We start from the raw sequence: 19,650 nt of genomic DNA, 5'->3' as shown, positions 1-19,650 counted from the left end.
GAATAGATTTTGTATTAACAACAGTAGAAAATAAGTCAAAATGAATGCTAAGATTCTCAAGTATAGTACTAATATATGTTGTTATAAGCCACTTCTATGAGAATATCCTTTTAAATTACTTAAAATCAGCAGGAAACATATAATTCAATATTCTGTGTTTCACTCCACTTAACGCACCTTCTAACTTTAGAGACCCTAAAAAACTGGAAGAGCTAAGCTTGTTGAATGCAACTTTCATTTTATAGAATCCCCTACTAAATAATCCTACACTTTACGATTCCATCTTACTGATGTATTAAAACTTCTTTACATTGCCTTATTGTCTTGTTACGTATTGCAGAATAATATGCATGTAAAAATAGTAATATGCAGAAAAAATATGCATGAAAATGATACATTTTCTTCATATCTACCTACATAAAACACAATAGAAGAAAGGATTTTTGTTTTATGTTGTTTTGATTAGAAAAAACCTGTGGATGTTATATCACACAGCAAAATTATGAGTGCAAAAATATTCATGTAAAATATTTAGTTTTAGTTACTATCTGCATTAGCCAAGCCTTTATCTATCTGTTCTAGGTAAGAATGAGTATTCAAAATGATACAAAATCCTACCCACAATCCATGACAATGAAGCAATACATAAAACAAATCAAAATTCCAAGTGTCCACTAGATGGTGGATTGAATTTGTTATTTTCAATTGTATATTACTAAGTAATATGTGAAATAAAAATGGGCTAAATTAAAATACCCACTTTCGTCCATGTCATTCACTTACATTTAATTACATAAGGCCTCGTATTATTACTTGAGCATTTCACTTCACACAACTTGCTACCTCAACAAATCATAAGGATCAGGTAATGTATTATGCTTTCATAATTAACAAGTTGGGCATGTCATATTTTTTCCTTATTATTTTGTACAATATTATGTATGTTATACATGTACTGAATAAATAAATGAATGAAAATTATTAAAAGTTAAATACAATTTCATTTCTTTACAGCATATTTACTTCAAACTTAGTTTATAAAACTTCCTGGCTTTTTGTTAGTCAACTTTTTCGCCTTCTCTATGAATAGTACAAGGTTTATACCAAATAGATATCCATGTTAAAGTAAATACATACAATGAATAAAAACAGCAATTAAAAAAAAACAGTCGAATGTCTCAAATATGTCTTAGAGAACTTAAGAATTTTATGGTGATGATTTTTCTCTCTTAAATAATGATTAAAAATTTTATACCATGAAAAATAAGAAATTTTACAAAAGAATAAATAACATTAGCAAATAACTACTAACATTAGCAAATTAGGAAAAAGTTGTAAATCTGGATGTTGGCAAAAATAAAAATCTTGATATATGGGTTGACATTATCATCTTAATTGTTATTGAATGAGAAATGTATATAGAGTGCATTGTACTCTGAATGAGATATACTTAGTTTCAATTGGAATTTAATGTCAACTGTGAGTAGCCTTGAACCTGATGTCAATGCCAGGTTTGAGTGTTTATACTTGTTTAGATGTCCTTTTTGTCTGTCATCTATTGCCTATTGTATAGGTCATAATAATCTTTGAATAATTCAGTAAAGTGGGAAATAGCTTTATTTTCTCCGAACAATCTCTCATTCTGTCTTATACCATCCCACCTCTATCGTCATAATTTAGTTTACTAAAATTACGCCATTTTTGTTGTGAAGCAAGGTATACACCACAAACTCCATATCCACTGTAGGTATCTTGAGAAATAACCAAATACTTAGTTGGAGTGTTCTGCAATGGTAGGATACAAATATTTGGGGAAATTATTTTCAGATAATGGATTAAATAATATTTGATAATATTTTTAGAGTTAAGATTTGTTGAGTGCTTACTACATGCTGGAAATGACTCGCAGAAGTTTACATGAGAAAACTTACATAATTCTCACAGCTGTATAAATTGGGGGTTATTATCATCTCCAGAGAGAGAACCTGAGCACAGGCAGCTGAATCACATAGTCAGAAAGTGGTGGATCCAGAACTCAAAACCAGGCTCTTTGGGGACTGAGCACATGCTCCTGATCATCTGGGAAGACTGCGTCCCTTAAAAAAATAGCCAATTTCCCTTAAAAATATCAAAAATATTTTTACAAGCCAATGTAGAAAGACTGATAGCAGTAGATTTGTTATTTCTGTCATTAATCTTACAGGATTTTACATCCGAAAAATTATTTCTCACATATGACACACTCTGAAACTTCTCTTATCTATACCAACTCAAACCCTAGCACACCTAATCAATTACAGGTACAAGTCACAAACACTAATGTCAAGGCTTTTATGGAGCCTTCTTAGAGAAGCATACAAAAAAACAGTTTCTAATACAAAATTTCTAATATGTTTCTGCTCACATACATGAAAAATAAAGAAATGGAAAAGGCACATACACTGTAAATGTATGCCCTGTTTCTATCTGTAACAATTAGAGCAAGAAGAAATAGCATAAAGTTCAGAAAATATTGATTTCTAATTTCCACCCCATAAGTAATCTAATGTCCAAAAAATCTCATCCATCTATAAAGCCAAGCTGAATATAAAAACTCATGGAACCATCTACAAGCACACAAATAAACACACCCAGTACGACAAAGCCTTATATTTCACCTGAGCATTTGCATTCCCTGATCTTTCTTTTCAAGGCTTCCTATGTGTTAATCATTAGTATGAAAATGGTATTCCTCAGATGGATCCATCTATTTGCTTTCATTTAAGAGAAAGCCATTCTCACAAGCCACCTAACGCCACAACCAGTGCTTCAGTTCAAGACTTGGTTAACCTCATACCCACTTTAGCAGTGACAGAGAGAAAACAGACATGAACAAGATGCTGGTTCTCACTGGTTTTTACTCATATCGCCCTCATTTTCTGTGGTGTGGCACCACGTGGTCCTGTGAGCACTGGTCTCAGGGTATTCCTTATTAAATAAACGAAAGGGAATAAATACTTCGGGAAGATGAAAAGGAAAAGGGAAAAAAACAAACAAGCAAACAAAAGCCCTTTGACCTGACAGTATGGAAAAAAGAAAAAAAAAAGACACTAAGATGAAAAAAAAAATAGTGTCATGGTTTACATGTGGGATTTTGATGGAATCTAGGGCTGTGTTTTAATTCAAAACTCACCATCTCAAAACCACTTCTTTTCATCCGCCTGCAGGACTTGAGGTAAGTACGTATACGTTTCCTGGCACGCTCTTGATACTCAGGGAATTGTCGCCTGCATGAGTCAATGATAGCCTGGATCTTTTCTTTGGGCTGCTTAGAGATTGGGACCATTCGGTCCAAGTTTTCATCTACAAACAGCCTGACAAACATCTGTTGGCAAGAGGGAGACAGAGGAGAAGGGTTTGGAGGGCTGCTCTCTTCTGGTCCTAGCTTCCTGTCTTGATTACCGATAGGAATATACTCTTTTCTGGTTTATGCACTGGAGAACTTTGCAATGGAAAGCCAGAAATTTTAAGCAAACACTTTTTAAAAGACTTCTAAATGGTTGGGTTAAAAAATAGAGAGAGAAAAAGAGAGAGAAAGGCAGACAGACAGACATAGAGACAGAAAAGAATAGACTTTCGTGTTGAAAAAAATCAGGAAATAACAGCAGACTGTGACAATTGAGCATACCATTAAATTTTCTATTAATGATAAATACAACTGTTCCATTGCTACACTGCACAGAAGATTAATCTCTGAAAACGAACGATCGACTCTTTTGTCATGCATAATTAGATAAGCTAGGAAAGCAAAAGATAAAACTGATGATGGGCATACTCTTCCAAGGACTAAGCTGAGGCCCCTCCATCCACTAGATAAACATGCATACTCACACAACACAAATCCAGTTTTCAGCTCACATTTGGCTTTAAAATTCTAAACAAAACACAGCAATTCTGGTGTCTGGCTGGCAAAGAGTGTTTCATGTACTTTTAAAATCCTTCTGTAAATTAAACAAACATGTCTCTAAAATATCCACATTTACCAACAAGCAACAACATGAAAGTGAAGTGGTAAAAATTAAATCACACAGGGAGTGTGGCAGGACTCACATTAAAGGCTTTCAGTCGCTCAGCTTCAACACCATCTGTCTCGTTAACTTTCTCAGAATCGTCATGGTCATCGTGGTCATCTTCGTCCTCATCTCCCCTGTTTAGTGATAGGTCCTCAGCACCTCGGTCCACGCTCTCATTTTTGCCAGAGTCATAGCTTGAATAACTATGTGCAGGAGACTGAAAAGAAAGGGCAAAATTGCTTCTTTTAAATTCACTGCACAAGCTTGCTCATTATATGTTTTATTTTAAGTTCAACTGTTTCTCAAAAGTCTTATTTATGAGATGATAACTCCAGAGCTGTGGCTATTTTAAGTCAAAATTAATTCAAATTAAATTAAAAATTCATTTCCTCAGTCATACTAGTCACATTTCAAGTGCTCAATAGCTGACATGGAATTTTTCCATCACTGAAGAAAATTTTATTGAATTTAGCTATTCCTGAGCAATTACTGTTTCTTCTTAATATTCGTATTCAAAAGAAACTAACCTGTAATCAATTTTGCAAGATAATGATTGAATCATATATTTTTAGAAATAGGTATGACCTCAGAGCTTAGTCAGTCTAATTGCATCAAGTATTCTTTAAAAAGACATGAAAACTGATTAACTTGACCAATAGGGACTATATAAAATTTATTGAGATTAGAGGTGTTAATTATAAGACAACATGCTTTCAAATAAATTTATAAATTGTCTCTCAGTCTTAAAGTGGCATCTGATTTTGATTTAGGAAAAGGGAGCCAGATTTGTTCCTAATCATCCATTAAGTGTAGTGCTTCTGCATTCCAACACTATGTAAAAGGACATGACAAATTTAAAGCAACAACAATTAAATCAGTAACTGTGGCTTATATTTTAATGTAAAAATCATTACACACCCCCAAATTTTAAAATATTTAAAAATTACTACATAAACAATTGATGGCCTTAAACATTCAGTTGTCAGAATGCAAAAATGTATATCTTTATGTAAATGAAGCCATTCTATACTAAGTAAATTTTTCATTTTGGGATTACACGTATTAAACATATTTCCCCTTACGACTTCCTGGGCTAATTCTAGAGTTAATTTGGGAGAAGTGACCTAGAAGTAAATGAAATCCAACTATATGATGTAATAAGTAAGCAGTGTATAGCATAACAATAAACCATTTTCAATTTCCAAAACTCTTGCTCCAGCCCATAAATATCTATCTCAATGTCAATCATTTCTTTCCTCAACAAACCTTTATTATCACTATACACTTGTTACTGTGTAAAGGTCATGTGCCATAGAGTACTATTCACTCGGCAATTATTAATCAAGTTCCTATTACGTGTCAGACACTATACTAAGCCTTATTACATATATAATTAATTTCATTTACAATGAACCAGCTAAGTAACTTTCCTAATGTCACATAGCTAGCAAATGAAGTAGTCAGGATTGGAACCCCTGAAGTCTGGCTCCGGAACCTATGATCTTAACTCTCTTCTATGCTATGTCTATTGAATGATAACTAGGAGGATATTATTACAGTATCAGTAGGAATGAATTTCTAAGGCGCTATATTTCTTGGCACCAACTTTAAAAATAGGAGTATCTTTGGGAAGAGACACATTAAACCAGTATCATAATTTATCATCCAACTACCAATTTGTTTTTCAGATACTATGTCAGCATGGCTTGAGCAAATCTAATGAAAGATGTGTTTTAAATGGATCAGAGGAGATTTAGTAGTGTTTTAGACTCATGTAGTGTGCTAAAATTAACAAACCACAGCAGAACTTGTATTAATACATTCATATATATTATGCAATATTTAAAATTTATCAATGATAATGATAATAAATTATATTGCTATATTTTATGGTTAATTTTATGTGTCAACTTGATGGGATCACATGGCACCCAGATAGTAAGCTAAACATTATTTCTAGGTGTGTCTCTGAGGATGTTTCCAGATGAGTTCAGCATTTGAATCAGTGGAGTCAAGTAAAGCAGTTTGCACTCCCCAGTGTGGGTGGGCAGCAACCAATCCATTGAGGCCCTGAACAGAACAAAAGGCAGAGGAAGGGAGAACTACCCTTTCCACATGACCGCTTGAGCTGGGACATACTGAGACTTTAACCATCAGCTCCCTTTATTCTCACGCCTGCAAACTCAGACCGAACTACACCACTGGCTTTTCCTGGATATCTAGCTTGTTGACAGCAGACTGTGGAACTGTTTTGTGTGTGTGTGTGTGTGTGTGTGTGTGTGTGTGTGTGTGTGTGTGTCTTTTCTTGGTTCTGTTTCTTGGGAGAACCCTGACTAATACAATATATTATCCACATTATAAATGATTTAATTAAGGCTTGACAAATTTAACTTACTGATTTAGCCTCAGACACTGGGTAAATTGCTAGAGGAGAAGTTAAACAGAGTCCATCCACATACCACTGGGAGGTTTGAGAGTAAGGGGTCATGGGAGTTAGCAGAAAGAGCGAGAATGTTGGGTTACAGAATCAAAGTGGATTACAAAAGTAGAAAGAGAAAGATGTAAAAGAAGATGAATGTAAATAAAGACATTTTCCACAAATTTTGATAACTGTGTCCAACACCAACTATGGGCCCTTTTGTGGTATCTTCTACTTTGCCAGCCCACCACCTTTTTTTGAGTGAAACTGCTGATCTTATGGGTACCAACCCTCTCTTCGCTAGACATGCATACTTCAACTTTGCCTATGGGTGAAGAGAGTTTGCTTAAGACTAAAATCAAGCTCACCCCAGGAGGCCTAAGCAGCATAGAGTCCTGATATCACCATTTGTGCATCTAAATCCAATTGTTTCTGGAATTAAACCCTAGACTTTTCAGCTGTGTGATACCGTACATCATCCACCCACCCATTCGCACTCTATTTTTTACTTAAAGTTGACTTTTAGTCACCTGCAAATTAGACTGGAGTGGTATAGAAATCAGTCATTACAAGGCTAGATTAACAATGAAGATTTCACACATGCTAATTCACATAGATGGCCTCAGCTAAATGGATAATAATGTCTCGGTAAACAGCAGCAGCTATCCTCAAATCTATCAACAAAGTAAAATGCTACTAACTGACCTTTACACTGAGAAATTTGAAATAGCCGGTGTTCAAAAATGCCTCTGTGCCATGGTAACATATGTACAGCATGCCGTAAGGATCACACTAACACAACAGTATAACCAGAGGAAGGATAATAAAACTAGAATAGATCACTGACACTAACAGTGCAGTTAAATTTTAAAAATCAGCATATCTTTATGGTTCAAATCACTAACAAGGTGGAACTATCCAATAAGATTTAATAAGGCAAATATTCCATAGATTTGAAAAGCCTACCTTTTAAAATATAAACTATATTATGTATAATATATTTTATAAATGACAATGTGCAATATTTGAAAAATGTTCTAATATACTAATCTAAATGCAAATATGCTGGGCTGATTCATTCTTTCTATGTACCATGTGAGACACAGTCCAGATGTCTGCTATATACAGAACCATGAAGGAAAAGGTCCACATTTGTTAGTCACAAGTTGAGGTATGAAGGGATGAAATGACATGGATAACTGAGATTTGCCTTAAAATATTACAGAAAAAAGAGGAAAAGAGTGAAAGTAAACAAATATAGGAGAGTCTTAATCATCGTTAAATTTGGATAATGGATATCCTTGTATTCTCTATTTTTAATATATTTTATATTTTCAAAATAAATTGTAAGTTTATAAGTTTTGTGATTAGTTTGGTATCCCATCTATTTTGACTATTTTTATCATGACATTCATTTATTTGACAACTTGTAAGAAGCGCTACTTCACGCTTAGAGCATTGTTCTTGGTTCATGGGATTGGATGGATTCATGTTTTGTGAGGCCTGAAAGTTATAAATTTTGGAGAGCGGGTGCTGGCTCTTTTGAAACATTAGATACAAAAGTGAATATTTACTTAAAATGAGAAATATGTACTTAAAATAATAAATTAAAAAATTTTAAAAGCTTATACATGCCATAAAAATCAGAAAATGCGTAAAAATATATCATACTTTAAAAATTAAATAACTCCCTGCCCCAACTCTATAATACATTTTTCTTTCTACATTTCTTGGCTGCCTATTCTTTGCTTCTTCATATGACAATGATTTTGTAGTATTATACCCTACAGAGAGAATAGAAAGATGATTAAGTTTTTTATCCTGTCTGATGGAAATGTGTTTTTTATTTCAACTAGTTTAGACATGTTCTCTTTGCTCTTGAAATAATTATTGCTAATATCATGCATACTGCTAGATTATTTTCAGTTTGAGGAAACCCTTAATCAAGTTGCTTTCAGGGCATTTTAAGTTTAATCTCATTTAAAGCATGAGATTTCAGGGCATTTTGAGTTTTCCTGGGCAGCGACTGATGTCTTTATTAAAGCAGAATTTATATATTTTATGTTTTCTTCATCTATATCAGTATTTTCTGTCAAATCCAACACACAACTTAAATTTTCCAATGTGTTAATATAATTCATTCCTCTTTATTAATTGTGTTATTTCTTCCTCCTAAAGAAATACTTTTTTTGTATGATCTAAAAATTTTATTGCAAGTCACTTCTCAGTGTCAGAACAATGGCCTTTGATTTCACTTTTCATCTTCATCGATTTTTTCCTTTTCCGTTACTATTTTATCTGAATGTTCTATCAATCCCTTATTAAATAAATAGAAAGCAACAAATGACATAGCTCTAATATATTTCCAAATTGAGTCTGTAGTTTCCTACTTGTTTTATCTAAAAGGTCTGAATTACAGCTTAAGTATCATATCCCACTGCATGAATGGTTCACAAGGTATCCCTGTATTATTATTTAACAACTACATATGAAATTACAATTATTTATTTGTATAACTGTGGATGGTATTTAATATCTGGCTTACTGATTTACCATTTTGTACATGCTTTCCCATTATTTAGATTGATTCTTTAAAAATTTTAGATAACATTTGACAATTCATTTTGACTTTTTCAAGTGCTTGTCCAAAAAACAAATCAAATTTAACAATTACTTTGAAGATTCCAATGATATTTCTGTTATTTAAAAAATCCCTTCTGTCATCATAACCTGTGAAAAAAAGAAATCTCTTTTACTTAGTAATTTTTAAGCCACAGCTATTTTTTTGTCATAAAATAATACTGGACATTTTTTCAAGTCTGTTTTTCAAGATGTTGGTTGGCTAGAGCCTTTCATTTTGGCATTTATCAGGATCACCCAAAGGACTTGTTAAAACACAAATTGCTGAACCCATTAAGTAGGTTGGGAGCGAGGCCCAAGAATTTTGATTTCTAATAAGAACCCAAACGATGCATATGCTGCTATCTGGGTAACACATTTTGAATAACGAGTGCATTTTTATTTATGTGTGACCCAAATAACCATAGCCATTATGAATTTCATGGAATCTTCATGACCTATGAGAGTTCTTAATGTAGTTTATCAATTCTAAAAATCCAAATATCTAATGTCTATCTTGTTCAAAATAGTTTACAAGCAAAACAAGATGTGTGACCTTTGGTTTTCAGATAATCAGGCCAGCATCTCATATCAGTTTGACAATTTTTAAAAAATTTTCCCAAAAGATATGTTTGAACAGAATTTACTGTTTTTGTTAATGTTCTGCTGAATCTCTGCAAATATTAGGTCAAGATTCGGGGGAAAAAAAAAACACCTCTATTTTTTTTGAGCAATATTTAATGAAATTAGTTCATCATGAAAAGGCCATAATGAGTTATGTGTGCTCTGTGGACCAAACATATTGTTTTTCTTTACAGTTAAATTTATCTTCCCTTTGCTCTGCATTAATAAGGTATCTGTTTTTTGTATTGGGCTTATTTGAATCATAATACAAACATGTCTACACATTTTATGTGTTTTATGATGTTTCTTAAATCTCTTAATATTTTTCTTTTTTTTTTCTTTGTCACTAACTTATTGCAGAACTGAGGTCAATTTTCCTATACAATGTCTCATATTTTGAATTTACCTGCGTGCTTTCTCTGGTGTCATTTAACTTGTTCCTCTATCTGCCATCTTTCCTACAAAGGGAAGTTAGCTCCAGACAGGAAGTCTTCAAACTTAAGTGTGCCTCAGAATCCCACAGAAGGCATGTTAAAGCACAGATTGCTGAGCTCAGCTCCAAAGTTGCTCATTCAGTTGGTCTGGGATGGGAACTTTTTATTCTGATGAATATGATTTATTAATGACAGGAAGTCATCTTGTGAGAGACAGGTTTGTGAGGCTAGGCAATGCAATCATACACAGAGATTCAACACCAAACAGATAACAACTAATCTCAAGTGTTAGCACACACTCAAGGCAGAAGAGAAGAGAAATGCAAGTGAGGCTGCATAAACTGGCGGGGCAGGGAGTGGGAAGAGAAGTATAAGCCGTCATTACAGAACAGGTTTAGAACAACTAAACTGTCTTATGGTATACATGGCTAGTGTGCTAAATGGCCACTGAAGTTTTCCCACCTGAGAAAAAATTGCCCCATTCTGCACATTCCATTTAGGAATAAATGCATAAGTTAAAAGCAACACATTTTATTTAAGGTTACTACATACTTCTATGTGAAAGAATTGCTCCTGAGAGAGTATGATACATATTTTAATCAATTTATCAAGGCTTTTATTTTTTATTATACAAATGATGACAAAAATATGTGCAAAAAATGACATTTAAGGTTCCTTTTAATCCCAAGCTTCCAAGCTCCTCCAAGCTCTTTTAAGAGGAAGACTTCAACCAAGTATATGTTCTTGAAGCTTCTGGAGAGAGACATTCTTAGTGATACTAATTTTACCTTTTATTATAAGGTTAGAATGTATTATATTAGAGAAGTCTTATTATCCAGTAAATAAAAATGTCAATCCCTGATCTAACTCTTCTTTCAAAGTTTCAAACACAATTAAATTTATTAACCTACTAATCTAATGTAGAAGTCCTAAAATGGCAAAATTCATCTTCTAATATCTCAGTTTAGTTTTCACAATTAAAGTAATAAAATGTAAATATAGGCATCAGATCTCAGAATGTCTACTGTGAATATCTTTTAGATTTTATTAAAGTACTTTGATGTTTGATGATGAAAAAATGTTATTCATACTGTTGATATATTTTCCCAAAGTCTGATTTTACTGTAATTTTATTTCATATATTTGTAGAATTTCTTTTTTTTTCTTTGTAGAGTTAAATTTGAGTTGAAGGAGAATTGAACTTCCAGTCATTAATTTTATCACCAATTCAAATAACTATAATATTGTAGTGGTTTGGGGCACTATTAACATTTTTGCTCACAATAAATATTTTAGAAATATTTTGTAATCATTTCACTAGCCTAAGTTTCAGACATTAAGAAAACGATTGTTACCTAGGTGGAATCACCAAGCCTGGTATCTCATTTTGCAATGATCTTAACTTACAGATAAAATATTTGATTTGGTTCATTTGTCTTACTTTTAAAATAATTCTAGCAACAGCACTAGCATCAAGAATAAAAATAATAAACACAATAATAATTCACTCATATTGTGCTTATGTTCCAGCGATGTACTTAGTACTTTACACATATTAGTTCACTCTTACAGAGACCCCGCAAGTTTGATACTGCTACACTCATTTGCTAAAATGAAAACAATGAGAGTGAATGGTGGAGCTGTGATGTGAACTCTTACAGTCTAACTTCAGCGCCTACCCACCCATTTCTACTATGTTATGGAACACATGACTTAACTCATATAACACATGGTGTAATTTATTATTTTGACACTGTATGATATACATAAATTTATCCTTAAATTAACTATATGCTTATATCTGTACTGGTCAATACAATGCTAGCTGCTGTAACTGGTAACCTCCCCTCTCCCAAATCTCAGTGACTAAACAATTCATTTCTTATTTAGATAAAGTCAAAATGTTTTCCCTTACTGGCAGGGAACTTCACTGTGAATTCTGCTGGTGTGGAATTCCAGTGACCTAAGCTATTTCCACATGTGGAAATCCAGGTCCTTGGAGTCCTTTGCATCCATCCAGTAGAGAAGGTGGATCATACATGGAAAGTGGCCATAGGATGATCCTGAAACTGTGTATTTCATTTCCACTCACTTTCCATTGCCCAGAACTCAGTCACAAGGGCAAGGGAAAGACTGGAAGTGCTGTTTAATCATGTGCCAAGGAAGAAGAGAAAGCTGGACTGGTGACCAGTTGGCTGGTATCAGCCACATCTGTCTTCAGCTAAATTCCTACTCATACATTCTAATTCCAAAACTGATGTTTATTCAACTATATCTCTCTGCCTTTTCTAGAGATTCCTTTTGCATATGTCACAGTGAATGATACCAGTACATACAAAGGGTGTTGTAAAGGTAGAGTAGGATCAGAAAAATGGCCAAATTCTGGCCACACAGGAGACTTTGGATGTCAAGAGAAACAGGTAGTCATTGTCATAATCCATGAGTTAGGTCTCTACTGATGATTCTTTTTCTCCTCTGTAAGGAAGATTTTTCTGCTAAATCCCTATCATCTGTTCCAGTTACAAGAAATCAAGCTTCCTTAAGAACTTATAAAATTTCTTGAAGAATTATGACTGCATGAGTTATTGATACAAAGATATTCTGGCTTTGTTAATTAAGTATTAATTTAAATGTACTCTATAAACACTTTGTGCTAGGGATATATCAAATGCCTACTAGAAGCTGATGGATAATTGTTTGGACAATATTGGTGTTTAATTGTGGAGTGAAAAAGAGAGGGTCAAAACCGAATTTAAATTAAATAAAGGCTTACAGAAACATAGGATTGTTTTCCTTTGATATCTACTTTTGAAGGTAGGTATGTGGGAAATGGTTGATTGCAGAGCAATGCTTTTTGATATGTATATCAGATAAACTTTTATTATAAATGTAATATCTGAGAAGTAAGACTCAAATAGGCATTATAACATGTTTGTTCTTAGTTCCCAGGACAAAAATAAAAGCAAAATCAGCCTCAAATTCACCTTCAGATGTAAAATGAGTAGAATAAAAGAGAGAGAAAACCGAGGACTGTAACTAATAAATAACAATATTCTTTATAGTTATTTTATTTATGCTTAAACAACATGCCAAACACAATCTTATCATTTAAAATTGTAAATTAAATTATCTGTATACCTTTTTCAGCCATCTATAAAATGCCCTAACGATATAAGCTTACTCCACTTCTCGTTAATTTCACAGTAACATATTACCTATTAAAGATACATCTTCAATTATGATAATAAAAAATACTATTATGGAACCATGATCCTTTATTTGAAACCTTTCATATCAGAAATGTTTTAGAATTCAGTATTTTTGGATTTAGAAATAGCATGTGGAGAATAAACTATAGAGTTTGAAATACCCCAGAAGCACCCTTTAAAAATTTATTAATATTTATCCAGAAAAATCACATAAATGTTTACACAAGAATGAAAAATTAAAGACTATAAATAGCTTCACATAAATTCTGGTAGGTTTTGTCAAACACGTTTGCCTCAAATTGATGCAAAAATTTTTATTTTTCAGAGCCTTTTGACTTTTAGAGTTGTGGAAAAGGAACTGTTAGCTCATAACACCATTAATTATTCAGTGTTTAAATCAGATATTGTTTCTAAGCTGCCCAATGAGTAGGAAATTTTAATAAAGTACAATAATTTAAATCCCACAAAAATTTCAAATAATTATTATATAGTAAATTCACAAAGTGTTTTTGACAGTGTACAGTCCAGCATGTAAGGACCTTAGAAGTTATCACTCCGTTGTAACAAGTAAATGCTGAGAAAACTGCAAAATTAACAACTCTTCTTAGATCTATTAGAGAAGCAATGTCACAGGACAAACTACTACTCCTCAACATCAGAGAGACAAACAGGTAGATAGAGAGAATCACAACTTACTAGAGTAGAAACTCGCCTCCATGGGAATCAGTACTGGTGAAGAAAAACCTGAACTATAATTGACAATTTTCTGGAGGCTCAGTGTGGACAAGACTGAGAAATAAAAACTCCAGGGGAACCTAGTCATAGGGAGTTCCACAGCTTGTGAGTTTACCTCCAGCAGCTTTACCAGGTCCTTACAGTGAAGATCAGAGAAAAATCCCCTCTGGTTTCCAGCAGAGGAAGGAGAAAAGCAACCATTTTGAAATAACACCAGAGCATTCTATTCTTCCTTATGAGGCCTGCTTTTAAGAGAAACTATTGTTTCAGAGCCTAATCTACTGGGATTTTATCAGAGGCTCACTGAATTGGGGGAAGAAAATTATTCAGCTGTAGCTTCCTCTAGCCTTCTGCATAGAAGAAGGGTAATACCCAACTCTAGTACCCTCTAGCCATCCTGTACCACCAAAGAGGGTGAAAAAAGAAAAGGAAAAAGAAAATTCTAAGAATCACTTGTAAAGGTCATAACCCAGCACCCAGGGTCACTAGATCTCTGAGACCTAATCATAAGACTATAGAATGCTTCCCCTATGCAAGGTAAAAAGCACAGTGAATGATATCCTCTCATTTGTACCAACATGGATGAGCCCAGAAGACATTATTTTGAGTGAAATAAGTCAGGCAAAGAAACATAAATACCACATGTTTTCACTCATATGTGGGAGCTAAAAAATAATAGTTGAGTTACAGAATTAGAGAACTGAATTGTAGTTACTAGAGGCTGGGAAGGGATGTGAGAAGGAGAGGTGGGAAGGGTGGATAAGGAAAAGATGGTTAAGGGATACAAAATTACAGCTAAATAGGAAAAACAAGTTCTAGTGGTCTACAGTAGTGATAGGCATCTATAATTAATAATCGTTTATTGTATATTCTCAAATTGCTAAAAGGTAGGTGCTCCAATGCTCTAATTGCAAAGAAATGATAATTTTTTATTTTTCTGAGATGGTGAATATATCATACATTGTGTTCATGTACTAAAATATAACTCTGAACCCCAATAATATGTACAATCAATATGTCAAATAAAAAATTAATTATTTTTTAATTTAAAAAAAAGCACAGTGTGAAAAGACAGACAAAGCACCAGAACCAAACCCAGATATGGCAGGGATGTTGGAATTATCAGGCCACAAATTTAAAACAGCCATGATTAATATGCTAAGAACTCTAATGGAAAAGTATACAATATGCAAGAAAAAAGGGATAATGTAAGAAAAGAGATGGAAAGTCTGAAAAAGCAAGCAGAGAAATCACTAAGGAAAACAGGACTGAATAACTAAAACTGTGGGAAAGCTACAAAAGGTGTAACATATGCACAACGGAATTGCACAAAGAAGAAAATGAGAAAAAAATGGAAGCAATACTTGATGAAATAATGACTGAGAATTCCCTCAAATTAATGTCAAACAACAAACTACAGATCCACAAAGCTCAGAAAACACTAAGCAAGATAAATGCAAAAACAAACACAAAAGCAAACAAAAACACCCTACACCTAGGTATATATTATATCCAAACTACAGCAAATCAAAGATAAAGAAATCTTGAAAGAATCCAGAGGAGGGGGATAAAAACACTTTGCCTAGAGAGGAGCAAAGGTAAGAATTACATCTGTCTTCTCCTCAGAAACCATGTAAATTAGAAGAGAATGGAGTAAAATATTTGAAGTGTTGAGGAAACAAAACAAAACATAACAAAAAAATAACTAACCTAGAATTCTGTATCCTGAAAAATCATCCTTAAAAAGTTAAGAAAAAATGAAGACTTTCTCAGATAAACAAAAATTGAGAAAATGTGCTGCTAAGAGATTTGCCTGGTAAAATATGTCAAAAGAAGTTCTTCAAAGACAAGGAAATAATATAGGTCAATAACTTGTATCTACATTTTAAAATGAAGAGGATCAGAGAAGAAATAAGTGAAGGTGAAATAAAAATTTTTCTTTATCTTATTCTTAACTGACCTTACAAATGGCATTTGGTTCAAAAATAATAATAGCAACAACATATTCAATGATTATAGTTTATATATAAGTGAAATGAATGATGATAAAGATACAAGAGAAAGGAGGGAGAAATTAGGAATATTTTATTATCACAAGGTATTTACACTACAAGTGAAGCCATATAGTGTTATCTGAAAGTGAACTTGGATTAGTTGTAAATGTATATTAAAAACTCTAAGGCAATATTTAAAAAAGTAAAAATAGACATGTAACTTATATGCTAAAAAAGGAGAAAAATGTAATCATAAAATGCTCAGTTTACACCAAAAACATTGGAAGATAAAAATAGAAACAAAGAAAAGGAGCAATGAATAGAAAACAATAACAAACCTGGCAGTCATTAATCCAACTATATAATCACTCTAAACATTAATGGTATAAATACACCAATTAAAAGACAGAGATCGTAAAAATAGATCAAGAAACAGGACCCAAGTATATGTTGTCCACAAGAAACCTACTTCAAATCTGAAGACACAGAAAAAAAGTAAAACAGGTAAAGAAAGATACTATGCTAACACTCAAAATAAAGAATACTGGAGTAGTTACATTATTTTCAGACATAGCAGACTTCAAAGCAAAGAAGTTATAAGGATAAAAAGGGCTATTACTTAATGATAAATTGGTCAATTCTCCAAGAACATAGAACAATCCTTATTGTGTATGCACCTAACAATAGAGCACCAAAATGTGTAAGGCAAAACTTGATAGACAACAATGAGAAACAGGTGAATCTGCTACTGTATTTGAAGACTTCAACATCATCTATCAGAAACGGGCATATTCATCAGGCAGAAAATCAATCAAGACATAGCTGAACCAAACAGAACCATCAATCAACTTACCATTAACACATCTTAAAAAATTTAGAAGAAAAGATATCATACAAAGTACACTCTCAGGTCACAATGGAATTAAACTAGAAATCAGTAACAGAAATATAGCTGGAAAATCCTCAAAAACTTGGAGATTAAACAACAAACTTTTATATAATGCAAACGTTAAAGAAGAAATCTCAAGGGAAATAAAAAAAATACTTTGAAGTAAATGAAAATGAAAGTACAACTTATCAAAATTTTTGAGATACAGTGAAAGCAGTACTTAAAAAGATTATAACATTAACTGTGTGTGTGTTTGTGTGCGTGTGTATGAAAAGAAGACAGATCTAAAATCAGTAATCTAAGCCTTCACCTTAGGAAGCTAGGAAAAGAAGACCAAATTAAATCCATAGTAAAGAGAAGAAAAGAAATAATAAAAATTAGAGCAGAAATCAATAACTTTGAAAATAAGAAATCAATAGAGAACATCAAAGAAAACAAAAGCTGACTTTTTGAAAAAAGTAAAATTGATAAGCTTCTAGTCAAGCTAAGCAAAAAGTAAAAAGACACAAATTATTAATACCACAAATGAAAAATGAGACATCACTACAAACTCCATAGAATCAAAAGACTAATAAAGGAATATGAACAACTGTGAACAACTCTATGCCCACAATTTCAATAGCTTTGATGAAATGGAATATTTACCATAGTATTGGTAGTACCAGCCAGCACAATCAGGCAAGAGAAAAAAATAAAGTGCATCTAGACTGGAAAAGATGAAGTCGAATTGTCCGTATTGGCAAATGTTATGATCTTATATGTAGAAAAACCAAAAGACTCTACAAAAACAAAACAAAGCAAAACAAAACTCTTATAGTCAATAAGTAATTTCAGTAAAGCTAAGTTGCTGGATACAAAATCAACATGCAAAAATCAGTAGAGTTTTTATACTCCAACAATGAAGTAAAAGAAAAAAGAAAACAAGAAAGCTAGCCCATTTAAAATTATCACCAAAAAAATAAAATACCCAGGTATCAATTTAACCAGGTAGCTGAAAGATCTCCACAAGAAGAACTACAAATCACTGTTGAAAGAAATTAAAGAGGACACAAAAAGATCGAAAGACATTCCATGCTCTTGGATTGGAAGAATTAACATTGTGAAAATGTCCATACTACCCAAAGGGATCTACAGGTTCAGTGCAATCCCCATCAAAATACCAGTGATATTCTTCAGAGAAATAGAAAAAAGCAGTCCTAATATTCATGTGGAACAACAAAAGACCTTGAATAGCCAAGCAAAACTGAGCAAAAAAATAAATAAAAAAATAAAGCTGTAGGCATAACACTATCTTGAAATTATGCTACAAAACTATAGTAAAAAAGCAGCATGGTACTGGCACAAAAACAGACAAATGGACCAATGGGACACAATACAGAACCCAATCCATGTACTTACAGCCAACTGATCTTCGACAAAGGTACCAAGAACATACATTGAGGAAAAGACTACCTCTTCAATAAATGGTGCTGGGAAAACCGAACTTCCATATACAGAAGAATGAAACTCAATCCATACCCCTCATCATATTACAAAATCAACTTAAAATGTATTAAAGACTTAAATGTAAGACATGAAACTATAAAACTCATAAAAGAAAACATAGGAAACACTTCAGGAAGTAGGACTGGGCAAAGACTTTATGGATATGATCTGCAAAGCACAGGCAACAAACAGAAAAATAAACAAATAGGATTATATCAAACTAAAAAGCTTCTATACAGCAAAAGAAACAACAGAGTAAGAAGACAAGCTACAGAGTGGGAGAAAACATTTGCAAACTATTCATCTGACAAAGGATTAATATCCAGAATAAACGAGGAACTCAAACAACTTAACAGTAAAAAAAAAAAAAAAATGCTCAACATCACTCAGCATCAGGGAAATGCAAATCAAAACCAGATTGAAATATCATCTCACCACATTGAGACTGGCTATTATAAAAGACAGAGAATAACAAATGCTGATGAAGATGTGGAGAAAGAGGAAATCTCCTACACTGCTGGTGGGATTGTAAATTGGTGGAGCCATTATGGAAAATGGTGTGCAGTTTCCTCAAACAACTACAGATAGAATCGCCATATAATCCAGCAATTCTCTCTGTTGGGTATATATACAAAGTAAAGGAAATCATCATATTGAAGGGATACCTGCACTCCCATGTTTAACGCAGCTCTATTTACAAAAGTCAGACTATGCAGCCAACCTAAATATCCATCATCAGAAGACTGGATAAGCAAAATGTGATATATATACACAATGGAACACTACTCTGCTATAAAAAATAATGAAATTTAGATAAAATTATGTTAAGTGAAATAAGCCAGGACGGAAAGAGAAAAATTGCACATTCTCACTCATAAGTGAGAGTCAACAAATAAATAAGTATATAGATAGATAGATAACAATAATATGTTGAATTTTCAAAAGGAGAGAAAAGAACTGAGGTTACCAGAGGTGGGAAAGAGGGAGAGGGAGGAAGAGTAATGGAGGATTGGTAAAGGGCCAAAAATCGTGCTTACATTGTATAATGTTGAATATACTAATTATCCTGATTTGAGTATCACATATTGCACACAGGTATTGATATTCAACTCTGTACCCAACAGGTATATACAATCAACTATGTTACAATAATAAAAAAAAAAAATTCCTTAAAAGACACAATTTGTCAT

At 33.0% G+C, this 19,650-nt stretch overlaps 1 protein-coding gene across 1 annotated transcript in view; it reads right to left on the bottom strand.

Annotated features, from left to right (window-relative positions):
• The window catches only part of NOL4 (nucleolar protein 4), a 288,360-nt gene that overhangs the window by 84,404 nt on the left and 184,306 nt on the right, over positions 1-19,650 (bottom strand). Inside the window, exons 7-8 of the mRNA XM_008583526.1 lie at positions 4,090-4,269; positions 3,173-3,364 (exon numbers count right to left, since the gene is read on the bottom strand). Coding sequence (XP_008581748.1) covers positions 3,173-3,364; positions 4,090-4,269 — 372 coding nt within the window. The remainder of the gene's footprint in view (positions 1-3,172; positions 3,365-4,089; positions 4,270-19,650) is intronic.

The sequence above is a fragment of the Galeopterus variegatus genome, unplaced genomic scaffold (genome assembly GCF_000696425.1).
Source record: "Galeopterus variegatus unplaced genomic scaffold, G_variegatus-3.0.2 Scaffold2955, whole genome shotgun sequence".
NCBI classification, from domain to species: Eukaryota; Metazoa; Chordata; class Mammalia; order Dermoptera; family Cynocephalidae; genus Galeopterus; species Galeopterus variegatus.
The sequence above is the reverse complement of the archived record's forward strand: the minus strand, read 5'-3'. Positions and strand labels throughout refer to the sequence as shown.